General features: G+C 37.3%; 1 protein-coding gene and 1 long non-coding RNA gene across 7 annotated transcripts in view; one reads left to right on the top strand and one right to left on the bottom strand.

The window, feature by feature from the left end:
- The window catches only part of AK9 (adenylate kinase 9), a 128013-nt gene that overhangs the window by 62449 nt on the left and 40648 nt on the right, over positions 1-24916 (top strand). For 5 of the 6 annotated variants that reach the window (XM_049092455.1, XM_049092456.1, XM_025444631.3 and 2 more), the window contains 7 exons: positions 199-357; positions 11880-11969; positions 12440-12640; positions 12967-13088; positions 20086-20298; positions 21993-22256; positions 23203-23327. In XM_049092455.1, coding sequence (XP_048948412.1) covers positions 199-357; positions 11880-11969; positions 12440-12640; positions 12967-13088; positions 20086-20298; positions 21993-22256; positions 23203-23327 — 1174 coding nt within the window. The remainder of the gene's footprint in view (positions 1-198; positions 358-11879; positions 11970-12439; positions 12641-12966; positions 13089-20085; positions 20299-21992; positions 22257-23202; positions 23328-24916) is intronic. The other variant, XM_049092454.1, reaches the window with a different exon arrangement.
- LOC125752272 (uncharacterized) lies at positions 6058-7866 on the bottom strand. The gene is made up of 3 exons (XR_007401355.1): positions 7815-7866; positions 7225-7541; positions 6058-6300 (listed from the first exon to the last, which is right to left on the bottom strand). It is a non-coding gene; the product is annotated as an uncharacterized LOC125752272 (long non-coding RNA).

The raw sequence follows: 24916 nt of genomic DNA, 5'->3' as shown, positions 1-24916 counted from the left end.
TGGCCTCGGAAGATATTCACTGGGGGAAGAAATTTCCACCAGAGTCCAGAAAACTTGAAACCCCATGCTCCAGGAGGGCAGGGCCATTCCTTATTCTTTGTTTTGGCCTCAGCACTTACCAGAATACTTGGCACCCAATTAAATACTTGTTGATCTAAACTGAATAATAATTTATTTCTCACTTTTTTTTTTTTCTAGAAGTAGAAGAGACTGAACTAGAGGCTGATGAGGAGATTGAAGGTGAGGAGTCAGAAGTTCAGGAAGTGCCTGGGGCCCTGGAGGCAGCCAAAGAGACCAAGGGATCCTTACCTGAGGAGTCTGAAGCACCAGAGGGCCCTGAAACAGAATTCGATTCAGGTTAGACTCTACTGAGGGCTGTGTCCTTAATTCTACTCATGTCTATTGGATGTATCTGTGTGTGCGCGTGCATGCCTTTGTGTCTTTTCTATGTTAATCAAATGGAAGCAGGCTAAAAATGGTGACATGAGCTCCCAGAGAGCAGCCATTTAGTCCAAATCACATGGCTGGTAGTGTGGTAGGAAAGCCAAATCTTCTCTGCCCTGGTGCTGGCACTCAGGAGTAGGGCCAGCTATGCAATCTGTGAGTCATATGATTCAAAAAGCAGGAAACAGTGCCTTTAAACATACTAAAATATCATGCTTTTTCTTTTCTCCCATGGCCTCTTTTCTCAATTTGTCATGGTGCTTTTTGTTTGCTAATTAATCTCACTCTAAGAAAAATTTTAAATTTTATTCACTGGCGTAAATTTTACTGTTCGTCTTTATGTTTTACAATGCTATTTTTAAACGTAGATGTAAGAGCATTTAACTTATATGCACAATCACCAAAATTACACAATTTGTATTTTGCAGCATTGACACGCGTACGCATTTCATTCCTTTTTTTTTTTTTTTTAATGAGTGTGGGAGGGAGAGGCAGACGGAGAAGGAGAGAGAAAGAGTCTTAAGCAGCCTCCAAGGTCTGTGCAGACCCTGACAGGCCTCAATCTCACAACTCTGAGATCACGACCTGACCCGAAACCAAGATTTGGTCACTTAACCGGCTGAGCCACCCCGGCTCCCCTTATATGTATTTCATCCTTAACAGAATATCACATCAGTTTCATGCATGATTAACTAACTGAGCTTTTTATTTCACTTCTTAATATGCACATATATTCTATGAACACTCTCTACCTTTAGTTTCCTAACGCTTAAGGAAAGACTTGGAACTCTGGGTTGCCCTATCTTTTCCTTTCCTTCCATGTCATCCTTTTCAGCCTAAGTGTTCAGCTAATATAGGAAAGTAACATGAGTGAGAAAGGTTCCCTGGTTGTTCATGACTCTGAATGCTATCACCTTTCAGCATCTGAAGCAAGGTCTAGTTTAAAGGAAAGTGTGGTTTCTCAGGGCTGCTTGCTGGCATCCTCCCCGCCCCCCACCACTCGGTCACACTCCCTCATATGTGGGCCCCTGGAATTCTGTGGTCATGACAGGGCATCGGGGATGCTCATGAGAACATGAGGGCGAGGGACGGCAAACGCATACTGTGCATGTCTCTGCTCACATGCCCTCTCTTTTGTCCCATTGGTAGTCCCTGTTTTGCTTACAAAATAGTTCAAAGATAAAATTACTAAAAATGTCAAAATGACAACCAAAGAGCCTTAATCTTTTAAAAAAAATTTTAATCTATTTATTCATGAGAGACACAGAGAGAGAGAGAGGCAGAGACACAGGCAGAGAAAGAAACAGGCTCCTTGCAGGGACCCCGATGTGGGACTTGATCCCGGGACTCAATCCTGGGGCTCCAGGATCACACCTGGGCCCAAGGCAGAAGCTCAACCACTGAGCAACCCAGGTGTTCCCAAAGACCATTAATCTTACATGTGAGGCCACTCTAGGCAAAAGACCTTGTGCACCTGCGCTGGTCACACACTCATTAAGGCAGCCCTGCCTCAGAGGTCCAAGTTGGTGGACTAGTGAAGGGCAGAAGGAGTCTACAGGCAACGAAAGTCAGATACTCTCAGGAACCAGAGAGTATCTTAAAGCAGCAAGATGGGAGACCCCACTGTGGTGGGAATGAGGCACCTAAATGCTTCAAGCAAGGTTAGTATTGGATTAGAAACTAATCCTACAAACTAAACGTGTTCGGATGCCTGCGACTAGATGCCAGTCTGGAGCAATGAAGTGCTGGGAACCCGCTGTCAGCTGGTGAAAGAACCAAGACCAAGGGGAATTTTTACAATGAGCAGTCCAAGTTCCATGTAGATCATTTTTGCTACAAGATTGGCATTAGCATTATGGGACAATAAGTATAAAATCGGATCCCCTGTGCCAGACAGAGGAGTTAGCAGAATGAAACATGCAATTTCCTTTCAGGAGTTCCATGCCTCTGTTGACTTGAGCTCCTACCCAGAAACTTCATTGTTTTTTTTTTGTTGTTGTTTTTGTTTTTGTTGTTGTTGCTGTTGTTTCTGTAAAAACAAGTGTTTTTTTGTTGTTGTTTGTTTAAAATCAATTAATTAACATATTATTAGTGTAATTAGTTTCAGAGGTAGAGTTCAATGATTCATCAGTTGTATATAAGAGTCCTCCCTCATTACATCATGTGCCCATCACCCAGTTACTCCATCCCCCCACCCACTCCCCTCCTGCAACCCTCAGTTTGTTTCCTATGGTGTGTTACCCTCTCTGATTTCATCTTATTTTATTTTTCCCTCCCTTCCCCTATGTTCCTCTGTTTTGTTTCTTAAATTCCACATATAAGTGAAATCATGATATTTGTCTGTCTCTCTCTGATTGACTTATTTTGCTTAGCATAATACCCTCGGCTCCATCCACATTGTTGCAAATGGTAAGATTTCATTTTTTTTGATGGCTGAGTCATATTCCTATATATATAAACCACATCTTTATCCATTCATCTGTCGGTGGACATCTGGGCTCTTTCCATATCTTGGCTATTGTGGACATCGCTGCTATAAACATTGGGGTGGAAGTACCTCTTCAAATCACTATGTTTGTATCCTTTGGATAAATACCTAGTAGTGTAATTGCTGGGTTGTGAGGAAGCTCTATTTTTGACTTTTTGAGGAACCTCCATACTATTTCCCAGAGCAGCTGCACCAGTTTGCATTCCCACCAACAGTGTGAGACAGTTTCCCTTTCTCCACATCCTCGCCCACATCTATTGTTTCCCAACTTGTTAATTTTAGCCATTCTGACTCGTGTGACCAGAAACCTCATTGTTTTCTTCCGGATCTAATCAATTTGACAACAATTCTTCCACCAACCTATCTTTGGCAAGAAGACAGGCCATAAAATACCAAAAGAAATAAAAGATACTGACATCTATTAAATATGACATGTCAAACATATCCTCATAGTTCCAATATCCACAATATCTCACGATTAGTATTTACTAACATAACAGGTCTAGGGGACAATTTACTTTTGTTGCTTTTTATCTGATTATTTCCCCCCAGGGAACCTACTTTGGATGTTCTAAAGCCAGCATCCTACTCTAGTTAGGGTCAATTCTAGCCCAATTCTAGACAACGTAGACGTAACTGGGCTTCTCCAGGGCAGGTTCGCTTCTGTAAAATGTATCTGTTTCGGTCATATTAAGCCATATTCTATTTCACAGAAGGGCCTGTATCTGATTTAGCGAGTGATTACTTCTTCTATCCAAGGGTCTTCTCCTCTAAATTACTTAAGGAGGCAAATTTTTTTCTCACCTAAAACTGCCCTGTCTAATCACAAAAAGACAAATACTGTATGATTCCACTTATATGAGATACTTAACATAGTCAGAATCATAAAGTCAGAAAGTAGACTGGCGGTTGCCAGGGGCTCAGGGGAGGTGGGGAGTTATTATTTAATGAGTACAGAGTTTCTGTTTCACTAGATGAAAAGAGTTATGGGCTGAAAGGTGGTGATGGTTGCACAACAATGTAGATGTGCTGGATACCACTGAACTGTATACCTAAAATAGTTAAGAGGGTAAGTTTTATGTTATTTGAATTTACTGCAATTAAAAGAAAAAAGAAAAAAACCGTTCTAACATAAATCCATTACTTTTGGAATTTTTAAGCTTTGTCCAGAGTCCCCCGATTTGGTAGGCCAATGATGGCTGCCAAAGATATGTCACATCCAAATTACTAGAACCTGCCAATCTTACCTTATTTGGAAGAAAGATCTCTGTAGATGTGACTAAATATCTTGAGATGCAGAGATCACCCAGGATTATCCAGGTGGGCCCAAAATGCCATCACAAGTGTCCATATACATTCTGTATGTTAGTAAATTGAACACCAATAAAAAATAAAAAAAAAATAAAAAAAAAGAATACAGTGAGGAAAAATAGAAAAAAAAAAACAAAAACAAAACAAGTGTCCATATACAAGGGAGGTAGAGGGAGCTCAGACTCACATGCAGGGGAAAAACCCATGTTTAGGTGGAAACAGACATTGCCTTGCCATGATGTAGCCTCAAGCCAAGGAGTGACAGCAGCCCAGAAAAGCTTGAACAGGTGAAAAGTGACTCTCCTCTAGCACGGCAGAGGTGGCACAGCCCTGCCAACACCTTGATTTCTGACTTCTGGCCTTCAGAATTGTGAGAGAATACATTCCTTTTTTTTTTTTTCTTTTAAGACACCAAGTTTGTGGCAGTTTTTTTTTTGTTTTTTTTTTTTTTGGCAGCCACAGGAAACTAATACATAGCCACAATAGGTTTTTTGTTTGTTTGTTTTTTGTTTTTGTTTTTGTTTTTTTTTAATGCCTCATGCTAGAGAATACATCTTTTCCTCTGTCTTGGTCCACAAGGTAATCATTTCCTCTGTCAATACTCAGGATGACTGAAGCTTCATCACAAACCTGTTTTCACTCTAGCCTTCTTAGAATGGAATGACATATGTGTTGCTTAGAATCAGTGCTTTCAGGGTCATTACATTTGGATGCATTCAGAGGCTAATTAATCACTTTGATCGTCCTCAATTTGCTTAGGTATAGGCAATTACGTGGAACTTGCAAGCAGCTGAGCTTAGAGTAACCATTGGCTCTCATCACGATGCTTTATTCTAAGCCTTTCATGGTCCTGTAATACAGTCAGCTATTAATAAACATTAGGAAATACATTCTTTTAATAAATATTTATTGAATCTCTTCTAAGTGTCAGGCAAAGAAACAGGCGCTGCCCTAGGTACTAGGGACTCCACAGTGATCAAGATAGCCAAGGAGTTGTCATTCTATGAGTAAAGAATAAAACAAGTAATAACTAAAATGATTTATGATAGTGTTAAGTGCTATGGGTAAAATATATGAAGATACTAAAGCAGAGCCTAGTGATCTAGTAGATGCTCAATAAATGTTTGTTTAATGAATGAGCAAGGTGGAGACCAGTGGGGTGATTTGGAAGAGGCAAGACTAAACATCATGATCAAGGAAGAGTGTCATCTGGGACAAGGCAAGGCAGAAATGCTGAAAAGGGTCTGTGCAAAGATCCTTCTACTGCAGAGGTTCAGAGGTGGGCACAGTTCAATGGGCAAGAAAGGAATTGAGTGTGACTGGGACATGGTGAGCAAGAGAGAAGTGGGGGAGGATGAGATTGAACAGCAGAGGCAGAGGCCAGAGGCTTAGAATGTTTGAAGCTCTGAGTGCAGGTATTCACTATGATCTCTTTAACATTTTTTACATTTCACTTTGGCTACTATATGACACCTTATGTCATTGTTCTGCACCTCAAGTGCTTTGTTAAACAGGGTTAGGAATATTTACCAAACAGTTTTTAGAGGGGTAGGAACATCTTATTTAAAGCACCTAATGCTATGTCTGGAAAGCAAGTGATGCTTTGGCATCATCATCACCTGGCTAGCACTTAAAGATTTGTTCTTCATCAGCTTTATGTGACTTCTAAAAAGGCCAGAGTTCAGGATTCCTACCCGCAAAAAAAGGCTAAACTAAACCTCAGCACTCTCAAAATCAATAGTTACATCCCCTCCCCTGATATCAGAAGGAAAGGAACCAACATTTTTAAAAAGATTTTATTTATTTATTCATGAGAGACAGAGGCGGAGACACAGGCAGAGGGAGAAGTAGGCTCCATGCAGGGAGCCCAATGTGGGACTTGAACCCGGGTCTCCAGGATCATGCCCTGGGCTGAAGGCAGCGTTAAACCGCTGGGCCACCGCGGCAACCAACATTTTGGGCTTGTGGCAATCAGGATAAATTCCTGGAGCTGGAGATTGGGGGTCACCCTCCCTCAGCCATGCAGAGAAGGGTAACATGAGAACAAAAGCACAGCTCTGCCCGGAAAAAGAAGAGTGAGTTAGCAACACTGTCTGCTACTGGATATATAATATAAAGTGCCCTTCGTTGCTCCTTTGCTAAATTTTCACTAAATCCCACATTACTCTCCAATGCTTGTTTTTAAGTAGACTGTTGGGAAATGTGTTAGTCTCCTAGGGTTGCCATTAACAAATTACCATAAACTTAGTGGCTTCAAACAGCAGAAATTTATCCTTTCACAGTTCTGGAGGCTAGAGGTCCAAAATCAGGATACAAATATGGTCTCTCAACTGGTGCAGCCATTCTGGAAAACTGTGTGGAGTTTCCTCAAACAGTTAAAAATATACCTGCCCTATGACCCAGCTATTGCACTGCTGGGGATTTACCCCAAAGATACAGATGCAATGAAATGCCGGGACATCTGCACCCCGATGTTTATAGCAGCAATGGCCACGATAGCCAAACTGTGGAAGGAGCCTCGGTGTCCAACGAAAGATGAATGGATAAAGAAGCTGTGGTCTATGTATACAATGGAATATTCCTCAGCAATTAGAAATGACAAATACCCACCATTTGCTTCAACGTGGATGGAACTGGAGGGTATTATGCTGAGTGAAGTAAGTCAGTCGGAGAAGGACAAACATATGTTCTCATTCATTTGGGGAATATAAATAATAGTGAAAGGGAATATAAGGGAAGGGAGAAGAAATGTGTGGGAAATATCCGAAAGGGAGACCGAACGTAAAGACTGCTAACTCTGGGAAACGAACTAGGGATGGTGGAAGGGGAGAAGGGCGGGGGGGTGGGAGTGAATGGGTGACGGGCACTGGGGGTTATTCTGTATGTTAGTAAATTGAACACCAATAAAAAATAAATTAAAAAAAAACAAATATGGTCTCTCTCTCTCTCTCTCTCAAATTATCTTACTGTACCATACTCACTCTTCTTGTGATGCTGTAAGATGATAAAATGCCATCGTGATGAGATGAACTGGGTTGAGTGATGTATGCATTGTGGCGTAACCGTTAGGCTGCTGTCGACCTTCCGACAGTATGTCAGAAGAGGATCATCTGCTTCTGGATGCGGCTGACCACAGTTAACTGAAACCGCAGAAAGCAGAACTATGGGTGAGGAGACTACTGTGTATACAGTAAATGATCCGCATCAAAATCACCTAGGTTTCTGATGGCCAACAGACACATGGAAAGATGCTCAAAATCACTCCTCATCAGGAGGACAAGGAAATACCACCTCACACCTGTCAGAATGACAAAAATCAAAAACACAAGAAACAGTAAGTTGGCAACAATATGGAGAAAAGGGAACCTTTGTGCACTGTTGGTGGGAATGCAAACCAGTGACACAATGCACAGTGGCTACTGTGGAAAACACTATAGCAGTTCCTCAAAAAAAATAAAAATAGAACTACCCTGTGATCCAGTAGTCACTCTACTCAGTATTTACTGAAAAATACAAAGACACTAACTTGAAAAGATTTATGCACCCCCGTGTTCATCGTAGCGTTATTTACCATAGTCAAGTTATGGAAGCAGCCCAAGTGTCCAGTGATGAATGGATAAAGAAGATGTGCTGTGCACATACAATGGAACATTATTCAGTCATAAAAAAGAATGAAATCTTGTCATTTGGATCTAGACGGTAGAATGCTAAATGGAATAAACCAGTCAAAGACAAACACCATATGACCTCACTCAAATGTGGAACTTGAGAAACAAAACAAATGAACAAAGGAGAAAAGAAGAGAGAGAGAGAGAGAGAGAGACAAACCAAGGACAAACTCTTCAATATAGAGAACAAACTAATGGTCACCAGAGTGGATGTGGGTGAGGTGATGGGGAAATAGGTGAAGGGGATAAAGAGTATGATTATCTTGATGAGCTCTGAGTAATATATGGGATTGTTGAATCACCATATAGTTCACCTGAAATTAATCTAACATCGTTATGTTAACTACATGGGAATTCAAATAAATAGACATTTTTTAAAAAGAATCACCTAGGGGCATCTGGGTGGCTCAGTCGGTTAAGCATCTGACTTCAGTTCAGGTCATGATCTGGGGGTCCTGGGTTCGAGCCCCTCAGCCTGACTCCCCACTTAGTGGGGAGTCTGCTTCTACCCCTCCCTTTGCCCCTCCCCCCCACTCATGTTCTCTCTCTCCCTCTCTCAAATAAATAAATAGAATCTTTAAAAATAAAAAAGAATCACCTAAGTTTCTTTTTTTATTATTGGAGTTCAATTTGCCAACATAAATTTCTTATTTTAAAGGCTCCTGAGCTCCACCCAACTTCTGGTTCAGTAAGTCTAGGATGGAGTTTAGAAATCTCTATTTTATTGAACACCTCTAGTGATTCTTGCTGACAATTATGAACTGTCATAAGAAAAAAAGTGGGCTGAAAAAGGTTTTATAAATGATCACCTTTAAGTCATAGAAAAAAAATATTGTACCTATTAAAATCTAATCCCAAAAACATAAACTCAAGGATGACTCAGCTGCACCGTGTATCCACAGGTCCCAATGAATTGATATGTTGAATAGAATATAGAACTTGAAATTTGGAAAATGTCTATCAGACAGTGACCATAGTTCTGATATAATTGATGTTGAATTATTTGTTTAAAAACCATCCAGGGGTGCCTGGGTGGCTCAGTCAGTTAAGCATCTTGATTTCGGCTCAGGTCATGATCTCAGGGGCATGGAATCGAGCCACACATTGAGCCACATGTTGGGCTCTGTGCTCAGTGTGGAGTCTACCTGAGATTCTCTCCCTCTCCCTGTGCTTGCCCACACTTTCTCTCTCTCTCTCTCTCTCTCTCTCAAATAAATTAATAAATACATAAAATCTTTTAAAAATAAAAATCACTTGGATGTCCAGTCAAGTTTGATTTAACATACTAATTATAGGAAATGTAGAATTCATACAAATAGAAAGATGGGAGAAAATCACCATAGTTCTGCCAGCAAAAGGAAATAAATATTTAATATTCTGATATATTTCCTTCCATTTTTCTAAGCATGGTATTTTGTTTTGTTTTGACTTGACTGGATTCAAGGCTAAGAGAAAGTTTTTCTCTGGAATATCTTAAGTCTTATAACAGAGTCACTCTTACAAAGTTTCAGTATGACGGTTCATACTGAAATTGTTGATAAACTTCCTCCAGATAGTATTATAAGAGGCACAACTCCTCCACACTGTCGAACGCCCACTAGTGGATACATCCACTGGGAAAGGCCTGTCCTTTCCAGCCCATTAGAACTGGCCACGAATTTCTGCAGCTCGGTGGGATTAGGACTGTTGATGATTCCATGGGGGTGTCTCCCAGATTCCACAGTTTCTCCATTCCTGAGGTTTCAGTTCTGATTTTCAGTTCTCTTAGTCATCTGGCCTGTATTTTTGAATAATTTCTTAAGCATCTAGTGTGGTATATTGTGTGAATTCTTGCAAATCTATTGCTTTCATGTGTGAAAAACAACTTAGATGCTACTAAATTATTGTCATAGCCTTTTCCTTTCAGAATTCTGCTGTTGATATTATGCTATTGTCTTCACAAGGAAAAATCTGATATTACTTTATTTGTGCCCTTTTTTTCTTTTCTGCAGGGATGCTTAAAACATATTCGTCAATACTACTTTTTTTTTCCAACTTTGCTAGTATGTGAGTGATTTTTCCTGGAATTCAGTGAGCTCTTTTTACCTTTATACTAGTCTTTGTCTGGTTCAAAATGGTCTTCTTCAATTGCATCTTCATTTATTGCTTCAGATTCCTTTTTCAGGATCACTTTTTATTGCTTTTGGTTAGATAGTTTTTGTTTCTCAACCACATTAATCTTCTTTTCCCTGATAGTTTTTAATCTCTTTGTTCTTTTTTCTCTGTATTCTTTGGAGAGCTGTTATCCTTCACTGTGAGATTTATTTTCTGCTTCTTATTGCCTCTCTCCTAATACATATTTGAATTCTATTGTCATTTTAGATTTCCTTCCATTGTTTTCATATTGCAACTAGTTTCTTGTATTTCTATCTTTATCTTAGGTTGGTCTCTGACTTTTTGCTTCAGGATTCCTATTTCATAGGCTATGTTGTCCTCCTGTGCTTTTTGAGTACACCAACCATGTATTTTTTTTTCCAACCATGTATTTTCTAAAATTTACTCTGCTTTATAGAAGAAATCTTTTTCTTTTTTCTTTCTTTTTTTTTTTTTAGAAATCTTTTTCAAAAGCAAGTTCTTCATCTAAATTTGGATTGATACTCTCTTCCCCTTCATTATAACATCTTTTCATGGGCCTTGTTGTTTTGTCGTTGTTGACTTCTCCTTGAATGGGGCAGACTGTGTCCAGCTGTAGCAGGTAGAGCAGGGTAATCAAAAGGAAGGGTAGGTAGGAGCCACATACCTATTTATAGGAGCCACACCCAACCACCCCCCCACATACACACATATGTGCCTTTCACTTTGATGTTTTGCCTGGTACTCTCTAATATGGACCTGAAGGTCAAGTTAATGTGCGTTGACCTAGTTCAAGTGGTGATATTTAGTAAGTATTCATCTTGCCTTACTCTTCTAGACTGCAGCTGGATCTCTGTCATCTCTGACTATTGCATCCCGTAATTAGTCAGAGACACTGAGACAGTTTAGAATTCTCCGTATATTCTTGGTGTTGTTGCCTTTGTCTTCATTTATACTTTAGATAACTGAACACTTTAGAATTAAATATGCCTGGAGGCTTGTCCTCTTCTACATCCTACTCTCTTGAGTATTAACTATGGAATTCTATAGAAAGAGGACCCAACTATTACTTTAGCTTGGAAGACAGTTTCCAGTGTTACAGAATGGATATATCTCTATATATTATGTTATATGTAATAATATTATAATTATTATAATTATAGTATATAATTATAATAAGTGTCGTAATTCATACAATATGTAGAAATATGATATATTTCATATAATATTATATAAAAATGTATTTGGTCTACACAAAATTTGGGTCTCAGAACTAGGAGAGACTATGGAGTGAGAAGTTAGATAATTAGTTCTTTTTTCCCTGAACCACTTATGCTGGATCTGCATGTGAGGCATGTCTTATCTTGTCCAGGAAAACAGTGTTTGAGCTATACCGTCAATAGCGATATTAGTTGAGATTCTCCTCAGTTTTGCCACACCTACACCCACAGCTGGGACTTTGATATATCATTGTCTGTCATTGCTGCTTTATGATCTTTTGGTGTATTTTCATGGGTTATCTTAAGAAATTAAAAGAAATATCAGGAACTGATGGTCTGATACCATGTGAACAGAAGTTTGAATAATATTTAACAACAGTTATCCACCAGAATTACATGTGTCATGTGTCAATTATTATTTTAGTCAATGTCCTTTTGTATATTTTTAAATATTCTTCACTTTCTGCCTGTATTATTAAATATTTTACACCATACTTTACTAAACAGGAACTGTAGTTTCACTTAAACGTAGTACATACAATTAAACTATGTTTTGAAATTTTCTTTGCACCAAAAATTTCATAAAGGAATAAGGTTTTAAAATCCAAAGCTAACTATTAGATTTCTTTTTTTAAGTATCTGAGCTTGCTGAGGATACTACAGTTGGAACAGAAATTTCAAAAGGATCCAAAGAGGACCTGGAAACTAAAGAATTATCTGAAACAGGTTAGATTATAAAAGTAGTTAATGTGTGAAAGTACTTTTCATATTCTTTTACAAAGGATCCTGTCCCTTATTTTAGGCATAGTACCAACTTCCTACTTATTTCTTTCTATGTTGTATGTCAGTTAATATGTATTAATTTAGCTCATTACATTAAAAATGTATGTAGCCAGCATATAGTTCTGTTTTTCATCCAATTTTATTTTATACATTCTATTAACAGTTAAAGTTGCCACATGAATTTCTTATTAATTATCCATAATTTTGGTCTTATTAGTAGATAATTCGTCTGAGCCAATATAAGAAACAAAGCATAAATTAAAATATGAATTTATGAATTTATATTACTTAGAAAACTAAGTTTCTTTCAAATGTTTTTAAAATATTATAAACTATGAATTATTTTGGCAATATAGCTAAAGATACAATTTTTTTAAGACCCTTTCTTCTTTTCTCTAACCTTTACTCAAAAGTTGTACTCCCTGAGTTTCCAGAAGATGCTTATCCCGATGTTCCTGAAATGGAACCAATTAAAGAGAAGATTAAATATTTCAACCACATCTGGAAACAGCTGGAAGCAACAATCAATGAGTCTTTCATTCCAATTTTAAACTTGGAGATTGCTGACAGAACTCCAGAGGAACTACTTCAGAAAGTAGTTGAGACTATGGAAAGTAAGAGCTGTAATTGTAACATTTATTGTCAGAACAGGTACTCTTATGAAAAGTGGCCATGAAAGTTTGCAGCCTTTCCTGACTAAGTAGAGCATTCAGTATAGTCTGGGTCGAGGTTTAAAATAATTAAATCTGCCAATCAGAGCAGCACAGGGCACAAAGACCACTGGCCAAACCAGCCAGTTGTCACATAAAAAATTTGTCAAGACCCATGCGCATACAGATTTAAAGTAAGAGATCACTTTTCCTAATCTCTGGCTATTGCACTATGCTAATATCCTTTTATCCTAAAAATGTTTTCCCAAAAGTTACTTTCTTTTTTACAGAACCTTTCCAGTATGCTGGATGGGAGCTAACTATGGAAGATTATGATGAAGAAACAGAAGACTATCAGGCCGAAGCTGAAGTTGATGAAGAGGTAGAAGAAGAAGAGGAGGAAGAGGAAGAGGTATGATTCCTTTATTATTGCTCATTCACATGGGTCACATCCTTGAAAGTGCATATATCCAGAGTGGCAACTGGCACTTTCAGACCCCAAGAAAACAAGCAGGCATCCTCAATTTTATAACTCAGCATTTTTCAACACACTTGGCCTCCACCCAGCTTCCCTTGACCCCTGAAATGCCAGGGCTACTTAGACAGTATATTACACCTATGAAGAAAAGAAAAGGGAAATCTTTTAATTTTCTTGCCATGCAAACATCTATAGGTATTAGATACAGAAACATTTTTTTTCATATTTTATTTTATTTTTTTTCATATTTTATTTTATTTTTTTATTTTTTTTAATTTATTTTTTATTGGTGTTCAATTTACTAACATACAGAATAACACCCAGTGCCCGTCACCCATTCACTCCCACCCCCCGCCCTCCTCCCCTTCTACCACCCCTAGTTCGTTTCCCAGAGTTAGCAGTCTTTACGTTCTGTCTCCCTTTCTGATATTTCCCACACATTTCTTCTTAAGGGAAATGGGTGTTCCATGTAAAATGGGTGATGGGCACTGAGGGGGGCACTTGACGGGATGAGCACTGGGTGTTATTCTGTATGTTGGTAAATTGAACACCAATAAAAAATAAATTTATTATTAAAAAAAAAAAATAAAAAATAAAAATAATAAATAAAATACAGATAGCAACGGCCTCTTTGAGAGGCTGCTTGCATGATAATAAGGAGAAGTATGGGGGGGGAGAGGAGTAGGTCATTATCAGGCACTAATCTACTCCCTTAGCACCAGAATTTTGATAACCATTCTCATTTGATAGCTACCCAATTTAGGTATCTAGTCACTTTCTATCCCTAATAAAATAGGAAGTGATTTTTTTTTCAAAAGCAAATTTCCATTTATTCAAGAGGTTACTGATCACAAAATTTAAACTTTAAGACATAATTTTTTTAACACTTTGAGTGTTTTTGTTTGTTTTTGGTTTTGTATATTTTTTAATCTTTTTTTTTTTTTTATTGGAGCTCAATTTGCCAACATATAGCATAACACCCAGTGTTCATCCCAGTCAGGTGCTCCAGTGCCCGTCACCCAGTCACCCCAAACCCCCTCCCACCTTCCCTTCCACTACCTCTTGTTCATTTCCCAGAGTTAGGAGTCTCTCATGTTCTGTCTCCCTCCCTGATATTTCCCACTCATTTTCTCTCCTTTCCCCTTTAATATCTTGCACTATTTTTTATATTCCCCAAATGAATGAGACCATATAATGATTGTCCTTCTCCGAATGACACTTCACTCAGCATAATATCCTCCAGTTCTATCCACGTCGAAGCAAATGGTGGGTATTTGTCATTTCTAATGGCTGAGGAATATTCCAGTGTATACATAGACACTAGCTTCTTTATCCATTCATCTTTCGATTGGACACCCAAGGCTTCTTCCACAGTTCGGCTATTGTGGACATTGCTGCTATAAACATTGGGGTGCAGGTGTCCCGGCGTTTTACTGCATCTGTATCTTTGGGGTAAATCTCCACCAGTGCAGTTGCTGGGTCGTAGGACAGCTCTATTTTTAACTCTTTGAGGAACCTCCACACTGTTTTCCAGAGTGGACTGCATCAGTTCACATTCCCAGCAACAGTGCAAGAGGGTTCCCTTTCTCCACATCCTCTCCAACATTTGTGGTTTCCTGCCTTGTTAATTTGCCCCATTCTCACTGGTGTGAGGTGGTATCTCATTGTGGTTTTGATTTGTATTTCCCTGATGGCAAGTGACACGGAGCATTTTCTCATGTGCTTGGAAGTGATTCTTTTAATTTGGAGTCTTATCAATTCTTTCAAGTTTTCTAGACCTGATTCCAGCATAGGAGGAGGTTCTCCACAACACAACACCAAGTAGTTCTTGGACACCAGCAGAGTCTGAGAAATCAACTCAATTCTGATACTATCCACCTGGTGAGAGGATCAGATTCCACAGATTAATGGTTCAGTCCTAAAGGACCACTCCCCCATACCCCACCTCAGACCCAGGTTGTTTCCTCTGCTTCTGACTGCCTGATTAGGGATTCCAATAACCTCCTCAATTAATTTGCTAAGACAGCAGAATTCAGGAAAACATTTACCTACATTTATCAGTTTATTAGAGGATATGATGAATGCTAATCCACAGCCAGGTAAATTGATACATAGGACAAGGTCCTGAACAAAGAAGCTTCTGTCCTTGTGGAGCTTGGTGCCCTGCTTGGTGCCACAAGGAAGCTTTTCTAAAAGAAAAGTCCAAAAAGCTGTCCTCTTCGGTTTTACGGGGGCTTCATTACAATGTCATGACTGACTAAGTCATTGGCCATTGGCTGATTCAAACTCCAGTCTAATCCCACCTCAGAAGGTTGAGGGTGGGACTGAAATTTTCAACCCTTTAATGAACAGGCACTAACTTGGATGAATCTCAAGGTGAAAATTATGTGAAATTATGTGAAAAGAAAGAAGCCAGACAAAAAAAAGAATATATCCTGTTGATTCCATTTATATAAAAATTTAGAATGTGCCAACTAGTTATAGTGCTAGAAAACAGAGCACCAGTTGCCTGGGGATGGAGCAGGTAGGAGACAAAAAGGGACAGGAAAGAGAGATTTTGAGAAGAAATGTGAGCGAACTTCTGGTATTCATGAATATGTTTATCATCTTGGTTGTGGTAAATACACAAATGAATACTTGTGTCAGAACTAATCAAATTTTTTTGTACCGTGTTTTAATGTCAGCTATACCTCAGTCAAGCTATTATAAGTGCTAATGGTTGTTATCTCTGAGTGATGGACTTATAAGTAATTCTTATTTTTTTAATTTTTAATTTTTAAGTGCTTATCTATACTACCTGTTTTTTTAACATTAGAAAGATACCATTTTTACAATAGGAAAAATCAACAACAAAGATATTTCCCTTTTGCCAAACAGAAAGTACAAAAAGAAATGACAGTTCTAATGCCACTGCAGAATTCAAGATATGCGCAAGTGTTTGTCTTTTCTCATCAATCTTGCCTATGCTTGGGGTGCCCTTAAATCTGTATGTTATATCTTTCTGTATCTGTGGGAAATTAATTCTTGCCTCTTCTCCATCTCTTCCTTTTTTTCCTTCCATAATACTTAATACTTACTAGATCTCTTGGGTCTATCCTCCAAATATCTTTATCTTTTCCCTCAAATTCTCCATCTCTTTGCTTTTTTGTTCATATATTTGTAGATATGTCTCCATTCAGTCTTCTCATTTAAGGCACTTGTTGGGGTCCTATTGCTGTTGTAACAAATTACCACAAAGTTAGTGGCTTAAAACAACCAAGTTATCATTTAGTTCGCAAGGTCAGCTCTCTGAAATGAATCTCACAGGGCTAAAATCAATATTAGCTATGTTCCTTCTGCTAGAGGGAAACCTTTTCCTGTCTTTTCCAGCTTCTGGAGGCCTCCTGCATTCTTTGGCTTATGGCCTCTTCCTCCATCTTCAAAGCACATTACTTCAACCTTTTCTTTTCATCATCTCATCTCTTCTTCTGCCTTTGACCTTCTTGCTTCCCTCTTAAGGACCACCACCTGGATGAGCTTCCCATCTCAACATCCTTAATCACAGACAAGGTAACCCACTCAGGTTCTGGGGATCTTTGGGAGGCCATTATTCTACCACAAGTTGTTATTCTCTTCTTAGGATTATTTGCACATTTTGTTGGTGCCTGTGAACTCTTTCTAGTGTTTACTTGAATTTCTATTAATGTCCCTATTATTTTTCCACTCAGAGATTGGGTTCTGTCCATCTCTGTTGCAATGTTTTGTGATCTATTTGATCTGACTGATCCTGCAGTTGGCTAGGCTGCCTTACTGGGTGGTGGTTTTCTAGTCATTGCTGAGGCCTAAGACAAGCCTGATAAGTATATCTCATACTTGCCCAGATGCAGGGTTGGGGAGGACTCTTCCTACCCATACACCTCTTTCTTCGTCTTTTGTGAGCCAGAGAGACCACAAGAATTGCCCTGGTAGTTGCTGATATTACCATTCTCCAGGAAATCCAGAGATCTCTGTAAAAAATTCCTCCTAAGACTTGACATCTAATACTCTGATCCCTCTGATGTTTGTCTCCAAGTGCTCATCTAGCCCATAGTGGTAAATAATGCCATATGGTTTCCTCCTCTCAGATGTTGATGGATTCTAGCTGCCTGCCCAGTAGTGTTTAATATTGAGATGGTGGTAGAGAAAAGAAGGAGGTGTCTTCAGATCACCATTTTCCCAGAATCCTTTGTTTTAAGATATCCCTAACCCCACCCTATTGCCTCTATACACATACCTCACTTTCTGTTTCTAAAATTTATTTAGGGATAATTCTAGATCCACCTATTATAAGGAAAAACTGGAGTCAACCAATGTAAGCCATTACAATTAACTTAGGACTCAAATGGATTGAGATATAAAAAGCAAGTCCTAATGAAAAAAAAGAGGAAATAGCATTCTGAGTATCAGTAAAAGTAGAATTCAAGGGAAAGTGCATTAAAACAACAAAGAAAGGATACTTTACTGCTGTCAAAGATAAGCAAAACTGGGCATAGAAGTGATAAGGACATGTTTTCATCAATAGAGAAAAGAGCCCACTGTGAACTGAAATCTGATCTGCACAGAGGCAAGTGGAAGTTTTAAAGGGACAATTAGGGAACAGAGAGGACGACAAGCAGGAGCCCTGGAGATTCAGGGAAGTGAAAATCTACCAGTGTCCATTGATAGGTGAATGGATAAAGAAAAAGTGGTACATACACACACACACACACACACACAGAGGAAAATCTTTCAGCCATAAAAAAGAATGAAATCTTGCCATTTGCAATGACATGATGGAGCTAAAGGATGTAATGCTAGTGAAATAAGTCAGAGAAAGATAAATAGCAAATGATTTCACTCATGGAACTTGAGAAGTAAAACAAATGAACAAAGAATAAAGAGATGAACCAAAACAAAACAGACTCTTAAAAACAGAGAAAAAAGTGGTAGTTGCCAGGTGGGAAGTGGGTGGAGGAATGGGGGAAATAACTAAAGGAGATTAAGAGTGTACTTACCTTGATGAGCCCCGAGAAACATATAGAATTGTTGAATCATTATATTGTATACCTGAAACTAATATAACACTGTATGTTAATTATACTGGAAATTTAAATAAATAAATAGTTTTAAATACCTTAGTAAAAAAAATTAAAATAAAATAAAATTCTCATGAAACAAAATTATACTGACTTTCACAAAGGTCAGAACTTATACTTTCAGTTGTGTTTGAGTACATATGTTTTTACTGTGAGTTCAACAATGCTTTTAAACAAAATTGCATTTTATAATTTAATACATTATAAAAAGTCATAAAATAAGAACAAAGATTTTAGAATTCAACACAATTTTTAAGTGTCACATGACCTTATTTTAGATTTATTAGAAGTTGGATAAATTTTACATTTCAGCTTCAAAATAAAAAAATACATATATTGTTTTCTAGCCCTCCAAAAAAATCACATATAAATGCTTTGCAGTATGGAAGAAGTAGAAATTATAATTGTCAGATTTTAAAAAATGATACCCAATTATATTTGAATTTCAGGTAAAGAATAATTTTTATGTGTGGTACAAATTTTTACTAAAAATTATTTGTTATCTGAAATTCAAATATAACTGGAAGACACATTCATATTTTTTTAAGTCTGCCAACTACTTTAAGTGAATTTATTAGCAGGAAAAATTAAGCATTCAACTCAGAATCTGGGAAAAAAGCACAAGAAATAAACCCAATGAGTGCAGAAAGGAGATAAAGGCAAAAATTTAACAAAATAGGGAAAGAAGACAAAAATGAAAACAGTAGCCCTAATTTCAAAAAATGAAAAGTTGGTTCATTGGCAAGTGTAATCAAATAGACAAACTTCTAACAAGTCCAATTAGGTAAAAAGAAGCAGCCAATAACATTTGAAACAAAAATGGGCATATAATCAAATATTAAACACAGAGTGGTTTAAATTATAGGAACTTTATACTAAGTCAAGATAAAAGGGATTTTTAAAATATGAATTGCTAGTTTGCTTAGGAAGAACAATAAAAGCTGAACAAACAAGAATGATAGAAGGGAATTACAAATCATTTCTAATATACCTTTGTTGATTAGATAATTCCTGTGTTGCTTAAACCCTTCCATGTAATAGGGGCGCCTGGGTGCTCAGTTGGTTAAGCATTCGACTCTTGATTTTGGCTCAGGTCATGGTCTCAGGGTCGTGAGATTGAGCCCTGTATTATGCCCAGAGCAGAGTCTGCTTGGGAGTCTCTTTCTCCATCTCCCTCTGCCCCTCCTCCTACTCACACTCTATAAGTAAGTAAATAAATAAATAGATAGATAGATAGATAGATAGATAGATAGATAGATAGATAAAAATCTTTTTAAAAACATCTTCCTCATGGTAGAAAAATAACAATACTTCCCAGCTCATTTTGGAGCATTTGCATAACTTTCATACAAAAATTGAACAAGAATGGTGCAAGAAAAGTATAGACCAGCCTCCTGTTTTCACCTTTTACAGAAAGTTGTTCATTATATCTTGTTTTGGGGGGGATAAAAGAGGCTTGTTGTAGAATAGTCTTGTAAAGTATTATCCCATGGGCGTTTTTAAAAATACTGTGTCCGTACCTAAATATATGTCTATTTTTACAGTCTGTTGGTAGGATATACTTTGAAAAAGGGTCTGGAAGGGTACACATAAAATTGTTGAGTGTTTTAAAGAGATTACTGTTATAGATTAGATATTATTCAGGATGTGAGCTTATAGGGATACAAGAAACTGATAATTAATTAAATTTGCCTAAGAACTGGCCTTTTGTGGACTGTTTAAAGGCATCTTGTTATGGATTAAATATTATTCAAGAAGCATTATTTTTTTAATTCCATCTTTTGGTCTTACATCAAAATACTTTTAACCCTGTTCTCCAAACTTAACAATATTTGTAGAATGAAGACAGAATTAAAGAGAAGAAAAGGCACTTGGGAGATACAAAGCACTTTTGTCCAGTGGTTCTCAAAGAAAACTTCATCCTACAACCAGGCAGTCCAGACGAAGCAGCTAAATATCAAGAAAAGATCTACTATTTTTCAAGTCCTGAGGCTAAAGAAAAGTTTCTAGAGCATCCTGAGGAGTACGTGGCTCATAAAGAACCATTAAAGGTGAAAACAGTATTCTTATCCAATCCTAATAATTGCTCCTGGATGCTTTTTCAAGGACTGACCGCCAACCTTCATCATTTTACTTAATAAATAGTAAAGTCCCCAGTCTGATAAAACAATATGGTGTAATTATCTAAGTTTCAAGAACTATTTTTTGGAATATAACATAAAATAATTCTCTTCTTTAATTTCTGCAGTAATCAAACCAACGTGTTGTGTCAAACCAACACCTAATATTTGTCTTTTTAGCTAAAGGAAAAAGACACAGCTAGATTTATTGCTTGCTACATGAAAAGCCACCTGTGCTGGTTGGTCTCTCTAGAGACTCCAGAGCAGTCTGCTGACCTTAAGACAGGATTTTGGGGATGAATGGGATTCAGGGATTGGTGGACTTTTCATGGGTTGACACGAAAAGTCCACCATTTATTAGAAGTGTGGTTCCTCAGATGAGATCACTATTCACCTGATTCACACTCAGAGGTATGATCATAGGGACAAGTCTGTGCCTGACTGGTCCTCTCTCAGGAGCAAGGGCTGATACTGATTCATTGGCTTGAAAAGGAGTCTTATTATACAACTAGAGAACAATCCATGTTTCCCCAAGTTTGTGGAGTTTCAGTGTGGAATGATGCAAAAGTTCTGGAAATGGATAGTGGTGACGGTTACACAAAATTGTGTGTATACTTAATGCCACTGAACTGTATAAAAATAGTTAAAATGAATATATTTTAAACCACTGGATTATATACTAAAAATGGGTGGATTTTGTGGTATTTAAGTGTGCCATCTCAATAAATAAATATTTGAATTAAACTGAAAAAAATGTTTTAAATGGTAAATTTTATGTTATGTATTTTACTATCATCATAAAAAACACATCCATTTGAAAAATAAAGCACATGCATCATTGCATCAACTTTAGACAAGAACCTTCATTTTTTTATTTTGCTTTCTCACCCTCTTCCACATGGATGTATATTCTCTCCAGTGTATATAATATTTTATAATCTGTTTTTTCACTCAACATTGTATCAGTGGAAGTTTATATATTTCTACATAGATGTCATGATACTTCATCATTTTGATGTACCATTTTAACATCTAATTGACGTTTTTCATAGCATTTTCATAGTGCGGTTTTTCATTGTGGATATGAAATAATATTTAGGAGGTCTTCGGGCATGTCATTTTTTGTTTCTCTTGAGTTTTTTTATTAGTATAATTTCCTAGCTTGGGATTACAAAATCAAAATGTACAAGTCACAATACATTGTCACTTATACTTTCAAAAACATCAATGCCTTCTCTCCTTTATTTTTTTCGAAGAAGTAAGCTCCACGCCTAACATGGGGCTTGAACTCATAACCCTGAGATCAAGAGTTGCATGCTCTACTGACTGAGCCAGCCAGTGCCCCTAATTCCAATGCCTTCTTAAACAGAACATATAGAACACAATTTAAACTCTCCTGAATAATTTGGGCTATTTTTGTGAACTTCAATTTTTATATGGTGTCCAGGAGGATTACTGAAATATGTGTATGGTTGTGCCCTCTGACACTACTGGTGTTGTGAAGTGATAATTCAGTCTTGCGGGGAGAGGCAATGACTAACCCTTATGTTTTCTAAATTACTCAAAACTTTCTTTTCTTCCCTCTCCTCCTGCCCTATCTCTCCCCAATCTACCTCCTGTGGCAGGCTCCTCCAGTAAGAATATGCCTTCTGGGCCCCCATGGCTCTGGCAAAACCACCTGTGGAAGGCAGTTAGCAGAAAAATGGGGCATTTTTCACATTCAGTTTGAAGAATACCTTCAAGAAAAAATAATGCTCAAAACCGAAAAGAGAATTGGAACTGAATTTGAAGAAGATTCTGATGAAGAACGGTTTGCAAAACAAGAACTTGAAGAACTTGCAATTCAGGCCAATGTCAAGATTGAAGAAGAAAATACAAGGAAGCCAGTAGTAATATTAATACTGTCTTTGCAGATAATTATGCTTACTGGTGTTACTTTTGGGAAGTAGAATATAAGCAGTATAAAACTCTATAAAGTTTCTCGGAAGAAGAAAAAAATTAACCACCCCACGTGTTAAATACATATCTTACTGCTCATCTAGAATACAAAATGCTAAATTTTACATGACTCCAGTAAAAATCTGAAAAGCTTTCCCTGACAAAACTGTTGTGTAGCATTTATTTGGGACTATGGTATTTGATATGTCTGACCTAGACTATAAGGTTTTGCTTTATTGTGTTCTCTGTTTTCTATCAAATATCATAAAAATCTGCCCCAGCAACAGCAGAGATCTCAAAATATTCTAATGATGCATGTAAGAAATTTTATATATATCTTAAATGGTTTCTTTCTGGGGTTGTAAAGAGAAAATTCTTAATTCTAACTCACCTTTTAACCATTTCTGATAGAGGTAGACCCTTTTCTTCTCAAATTATCCCCTGTAGATGGGCCCAGCTATGGATTGTATCCCAGATGACTGGCTGGCTGGCCCATCCTTCAATCAGGATCTGAGCTGAATAACTATAAGATAAATGACAAAAATTAGTTAAACCTTATGGGAGTGTGAGATAGACTGAATAATATCTTAGCACAAAGTGATGAGACAGTTATCCTGAGGCCATGTTTGAAAATCATTCATACTAATCACTAGTAACTCCTTTTAGCTATAATATATAATTTAATATTTTAAACCATATTAAATGTTGATTTTTTAAAAAGAGTTCAAGTTTTAAAGTGTTAACAAGCAGAATTTTATTTTTTTTATTTTTTTTTAACAAGCAGCATTTTAAAAATGACCTAAGAAGTAAAGGTCTCGCCCTAATCAACTATGTATAGAGTATTATTTATTAATACAGAGTTTTAAATTTTTTCTCGTCTCCTGATTTTTGTTTTAGCTTCAAGAAGTACAATTTACAGAAGAAGAAGAAGCAATCAGATTAAATCTAATGGAAAATGAGCCATTGCCTCCCGAAATTCTTGAAACAATTCTTTCTGAATGGTGGCTTACAGAACCAATACGGTATCTTATTTTATATAGGGTTATATAATTGTTGACTTTTATTTGCTTTATTCTGAAAAGTTAAACACATAATCCAGCCTAAATTTTAAGATTTTTTTCTTTTACTCTCTTGTAAACTAGCGATTCTACACATTAAAAACGTTTGAGGAATGAATTTTAAAATACTGATGCTAGGGGCCCCTTCCCCAAAACAACAATCAAAATTTTTAGAAGTGTAAAGTTGAGATCTAGGCAGTGGTATTTTTGAGACCTCCCCAGGTGATTCTACTGTGTAGTCATGGTTGAGCACCCATATTCTAAACCCATGTATGCTAATGATGAACTGGACTCTTTTCCTTGGAGCCTTTCAATAATTACAGTTAAGACCACTTAGTAACTGTCCAGTGTTATCCCTTTCTTAAAAATCAGGAAGAAGCATGACTTTAGAAAGGACATATATCAGAATCTCCATACCATCAGGGTTTAAAACTTCACTGCAATTTCCTAACTAGAATGATACTATAGTACCAATAATAACAGACACTTAGATGAAACTGTATTTTATTCACATTGGTTATAGGTCATCGACTTTGATTTTAATTTCCTGTTGCCCTAATTAGTTCATTAGTTGTGGTAAACGTAGGCAGGTCAACTGCAACAATGTAGTCATGGGGGGGGGGTGCATCTTGGTGGCTCAGTGGGTTAAGCATCCAACTCTTGATTTTGGCTCAGGTCATGATCTTGATGTCATGGGATTCAGCCCCACATTGGGCTTTGCACTTGGCGTGGAGTTTGCTTGTCCCTCTCCCTCTGCCACTCCCTGCCTTCTCAAATAAATAAGTAAATCTTTAAAAAACAAAACAACAACAAAAAACCAATGTAGTCATGGGTTATTCTTCATTAATTTAGCTCTTGACCTCACACTATACATTAAATTTTTTTATTTTTATTTTTTTTAAAGATTTTATTTATTTATTCATGAGAGAGAGAGAGAGAGAGGCAGAGACACAGGCAGAGGGAGAAGCAGGCTCCATGCAGGGAGCCCGATGTGGGACTCGATCCCGGGGTCCAGGATCATGCCCTGGGCCAAAGGCAGGTGCGCTAAACCTGCTGAGCCACTTAGAGATCCCCTACATTAAAATTTTTTTAAAAAATCATATGAATTGAGGAATTAAAAATAAAAAAGTGAAATTGTAAAAAGTCTAAATAAAATAGCTATTATGCGACCATCAAAATATATTAAAATGAAGAACTTGTAATAGCATGAGCAATGTTATTATATAACATTAAGTTTAAAAAGATACAAAGTTATTTATAGTATAATAGCAAGATGGAATAAATAGAGGAATAAATTGGAAAGAAACAAAACAAAATGACAGTAATCTCTAGGATATGAGATTGTGGATAATCTTGCCATTTTTCATGCTTTTCTCTATTTTCCAATTTTTCTGTAGTGGGATTTGTTGCTTTTCTAATCAGGGGAAAAATCAACATATATTTGAAGGGCTATTGCATGAGTCCTGGAGAGATATAATAAGCGCCTGAACTAAGATGTAATGGTAGAAATGGAAATATGGGTACAGAAGAGGACAGGCCAGGGCTTAGCTCTC

The sequence above is a fragment of the Canis lupus genome, chromosome 12 (genome assembly GCF_003254725.2).
Source record: "Canis lupus dingo isolate Sandy chromosome 12, ASM325472v2, whole genome shotgun sequence".
NCBI lineage: Eukaryota > Metazoa > Chordata > Mammalia > Carnivora > Canidae > Canis > Canis lupus.
Note: the sequence above shows the minus strand (reverse complement) of the source record. Positions and strands in the feature narration are given on the sequence as shown.